This window comes from Arachis ipaensis, chromosome B01 (assembly GCF_000816755.2).
Source record: "Arachis ipaensis cultivar K30076 chromosome B01, Araip1.1, whole genome shotgun sequence".
Taxonomy (NCBI): Eukaryota; Viridiplantae; Streptophyta; class Magnoliopsida; order Fabales; family Fabaceae; genus Arachis; species Arachis ipaensis.
In genome coordinates this window covers 118,618,265-118,622,546 of record NC_029785.2, presented here as the reverse complement: position 1 = coordinate 118,622,546, position 4,282 = coordinate 118,618,265, and the positions used below count along the sequence as shown (strand labels likewise).

The following is a 4,282-nucleotide window of genomic DNA, read 5'->3' as shown; positions in this document are numbered from 1 at the left end:
AAACCCTTCAAAGAAGCATCACAGTACACTTCAAATAGTTCGTGTGGTTCCAGCAAAAGAAAAACAAGTGCTGAAGTCAACTTTTGTTTTAAAGTCTAGAAACTCTCCTCGCATTCCGACGTCCACACAAACGGTACCTCTTTCCTTGTTAGCTTAGTCATCGGTAATGCAATCCGGGAAAATCCCTCAATGAATCTTCGGCAGTATCCGGGCAAGCCCAAGAAACTTCTAACTTCCGTCACTATAGTCGGTCTTTCCCATTCCATCACCACCTCCACTTTCGAAGGATCTACGGCTATTCCTCCTTTGCTCACCACGTGACCTAAGAACTTCACTTCCTCCTTCCAGAACTCGCATTTGGACAACTTAGCATACAATTTCCACTCCTTCAGGATTTGCAACATAATTCTTAAGTGCTCTTTATGTTCTTCTGCCGTCTTTGAGTAAACTAAAATACTATCTATGAATACCACCACGAATTTGTCCAAAAAGGGACAAAATACTTTGTTCATGTACTCCATGAACACAGCAGGTGCATTCGTCAACCCAAAGGACATCACCGCAAACTCGTAGTGTCCATAGTGCGTCCTAAACATAGTTTTTGGAATATCATCCTCCTTTACCCTTATCTGATCGTATTCTGACCTCAAGTCAATCTTAGAAAATACCCCAGCTCCTTGCAATTGATCCATTAAGTCGTTGATCCTAGGCAACGGATACTTGCTCTTCGCAGTCACTTTGTTTAATTGTCAATAATTTACGCAAAGTCACATTCCTCCATCTTTCTTCTTTACCAACAAAATTGGTGCTCTCCACAGAGATACACTCGGTCGGATGAACCTCTTGTTAAGAAACTCCTCCAAATGACTCTTTAATTCAGCCAGCTCTATCGGAGCCATTCGGTACGGTGTAACCGACACTAGTCCGGCTCCCGGCACCAAGTCAATTGCAAATTCAATCTCCCTTTGAGGTAGGAATTCAGGAATATCCTTAGGAAATACTTTAGGAAAGTCTTTAACTACCGAAGTCTGATCAATTTTCTATTCGTCACCTAAAGCATTCGCAGCCAACAATATATAACCCTGACACTCTTCTCCACTGCAGTTCACCATCACAGAGTTCAGGTAATAAACCTCAGCTACCACTACTCCACTTTCTCCTTCCATCATAAACCGAATCGATTGCTCAAAGAAATCCAATAAAACCCGATTCTTGGACATCCTATAAAATCCCAAAATCATCTCCAACCCAACTAGGGGTGGAAAAGGCCAGGCGGCCTGTTAGGGGCCTGCAGCCTGGCCTGGTATGTTGTAAAATAGGAACAGGCTCAGGCTCTTCTTAAAGCCTTAATATATTAATAGGCCAGGCCTAGGCTCATTAATTAGCCTTATTGGCCTATCAAGCCTGCCTAGGCCTATTAACACATAATTAAATATATAAATAATTTTTTATTATTAACAAAATTATGAGATATTTTAAATTTATTATATTTTATTATAAATATTTTTGTATATTTTAAATACTTTAAAAGTTTAAAAATTCTTATAAATATTAAATATGACATATTACATATAAATATTTTTATTGAAAAATCATTTTTTTAAATAATATTGTTATTTTTGTAAAAAAAATTATCAAGCATTTTAACAGGCTTTAGACCAGGCCAGGCTAAAAACAGGTCAGGTTTAGTACTTTAAAAAAGCCTATAACAGGCTGCAGACCAGGCTCAGCCCAATTAACTACATGACAGGCCAGGCCTGTTAAGAGTAAAGCCTGGCCTGACCTGACCTGTTTCCACCCGTAAATCTAACTATTGGCAAACATATTAAGTCATGAACAAATTCTCTATTCTCAAGCTTGAAACCTACTTGCCTACAACCTGACCTAGTCACAACCGTCTGATACGGGGTATGCACATGCAAATCAAATGCTAACTCTGACACTTTCAATCCTAGTTCTTCAACCTTATCAAAAGAAATAAACGAATGCGAAGCTCCAGTATCATATAATGCAATCAACATTTTACCACCAATTAAGCATATACCTCTCATCAACGAATCTGCCTTAGTAGCATCTTGGGCATTCACAACAAACACCTGCCCTTGGTATTGATTCTGACCCGCATTCGAGTTCCTCCCACGAAGGCAATCCTTCGCCATATGTCCAGGTAGTCCACAAGTGAAGCATCCACCTATACCCAACTTGCACGAGTCATTCGGATGATAACGCCCGCAATGGTTACAAATTGAATCTGGAGAAGCCTTACTCTGATTACCTCTACCTCTGACCGGATGGTACTGAGCATAAGTATTTCGCTTAAAGCCCCCTTGACCTTGAGGTGCATGTCCTCCTCTCTTGAAGCTCTGATCTCTTGGTTGAAAATATTTTTCTTGCCCACGGTTGTTGTTTCCCATACGAGTGTCTCTTGATGAATCCACCTTCTTTGCACACTCTTCCACAACTCTCGCCTTGTTCACAAGCTCGGAAAAGATTCGAATCTCTAGAGGAGTCGTAGCAGTCATAATGGTATCCCTCAAGCCTCCTTGGCACTTAATGCACTTCCAGCTCTCATAGGACTCCGAGGCACCTTGACACACCCTAGAGAACCTACAGAGCTCCTCGAACCAACTTGTGTAATCCGCCACAGACAAAGAGCCTTGCTTCAGCTGCATAAGCTCTAACTTCTTTGCTTCTCTCACTGACTCCGGGAAATATTTCCTATAGAACGCTATTTGAAACACGTTCCAAGGAATCTCAGCATTCGAAAGTCATAGCAACTGACACTCTCCTTGCCACCAATGTTGTGCCTCTCCTAACAGCTGATAGGACACAAATTCCATGTATTGGTTAGCCAGGACATGTTGAGCATGTAGTGCATGCTCCATAGCTCAGAACCAATTGTTTGCTTCAGTTGAGTTGGTCGAGCCTCTGAAAGTCGGTGGATGAACCTTGAGAAATGAAGTCAAGGTCATCGGAGCACCTCCTAAATCATTACCATTTCTGTCCCTATTATCATTTCCGTTTCCATTTCTGTTTCCGTTTTCCGTTGGTTGACCTAACCATTACAGTATTCGCCTCCATGGTATTAGCAAGATTAGCCATCGCCGCCATAAACTCGGCATGGTTATCAGCAAGTTGTTCATTTCCACTCTCTCCTCGTGAACGCGTACGACCTCGTCCGCGAGAAGCCATTGGGTTCCTGTCTACATCAAACAATCGATATCAAGGTAATCAGTCTCAATATCAAAAGCCTAGTGCTTCAATTATCCCAAAAAGGCGCTCACACACAAGCATGCTATGCAATATCAATGAGATAACCTAAATAGCATCAAAGAAAAAGACATAGAGTATGCAATGAAACTCAATCGGTCCATCCCTCAGGCTCACGAGGATGAACCGCAGGTTACAACAAGTCTAAAGCTCATACGTATACATATATATATATAATAGAAAGAAATAATAATTCTAGAAGCTCGATGAAGAAATAAGCTCAAAAATAGAGTTTCAAAAGCGCAAAATGTTCACACAAAGCTACACTAATCGAGGCACAAGATATACGTACAGATATCAGGACATATATATAGATATATCAAAGTATAATAGTCATAAGGATCTAGCCGCCGCCCGCAGAGTTTAAGTTGGCTAGTTATAGACAGACATACAGAGTTTTGAAAGTAAAACAGCTTATACAAAATCTCTCTCAAAGTAAGCCTCTAAAGCAAAGATAAATACAAAAGTGAGAGATCCAATCAAAATAAATCAAAAGACTTCAAAACATATCAAGGATCCTCCGCTCTGTCACCATCAAGAAACTCACCGAGGTGGGTTACAACCTGCATCTGAAAAATAACAATAGAATATGGTATGAGAATCAGAGGTTCTCAGTATGGTAACAGTGCCCAGTGATGTAAAATATAAGACTCCGGGACGACAGAGGCAATTCTAGAACTTCATATCCATCACGAGATTCAAGCTTAAAACATAAGTAAATTTTAAAACCATAACTTAAAACCATAATGAAATTAAGGGTAATCTAACTTAGGGATTTTATAATTTAACAAATCTTTGTTGTCCCACAGCCTTCGCCAGCCTAACCGCCATGCGATCCCATCGCCACCAGCTTTCGAACCTCCTCAATCCTAGTAAAAAATACAAGTAATACAATGCAGGTAAAGTACAAGTATAATCATATATATCAAGTAATTCAATAAGTATTTAGGCATGTTAAACAATTTGGCAAACAATACAAGCCGGCAAAGCAAACAAACAGATAGATTATGTA

At 40.1% G+C, this 4,282-nt stretch overlaps 1 protein-coding gene across 1 annotated transcript; it reads right to left on the bottom strand.

Annotated features, from left to right (window-relative positions):
- On the bottom strand, positions 768–2,885 carry LOC107611594. The gene is made up of 3 exons (XM_016313505.1): positions 2,783–2,885; positions 1,789–2,728; positions 768–963 (listed from the first exon to the last, which is right to left on the bottom strand). The coding sequence occupies exons 1-3, from the start codon at positions 2,883–2,885 to the stop codon at positions 768–770; spliced, it is 1,239 nt and encodes a 412-aa protein (XP_016168991.1).

Bases quoted from the DNA above. Each gene is read 5' to 3' on its own strand.
- LOC107611594 (XM_016313505.1), bottom strand. From the start codon at position 2,885: ATGGAGCATGCACTACATGCTCAACATGTCCTGGCTAACCAATACATG. The intron at 2,729-2,782 runs GTCAGTTGCTAT...TGTTTCAAATAG, and splicing joins ACATTGGTGGCAAGGAGAGT to CGTTCTATAGGAAATATTTC. The intron at 964-1,788 runs GTCAGGTCAGGC...CCTACCTCAAAG, and splicing joins AGATTTACGGGTGGAAACAG to GGAGATTGAATTTGCAATTG.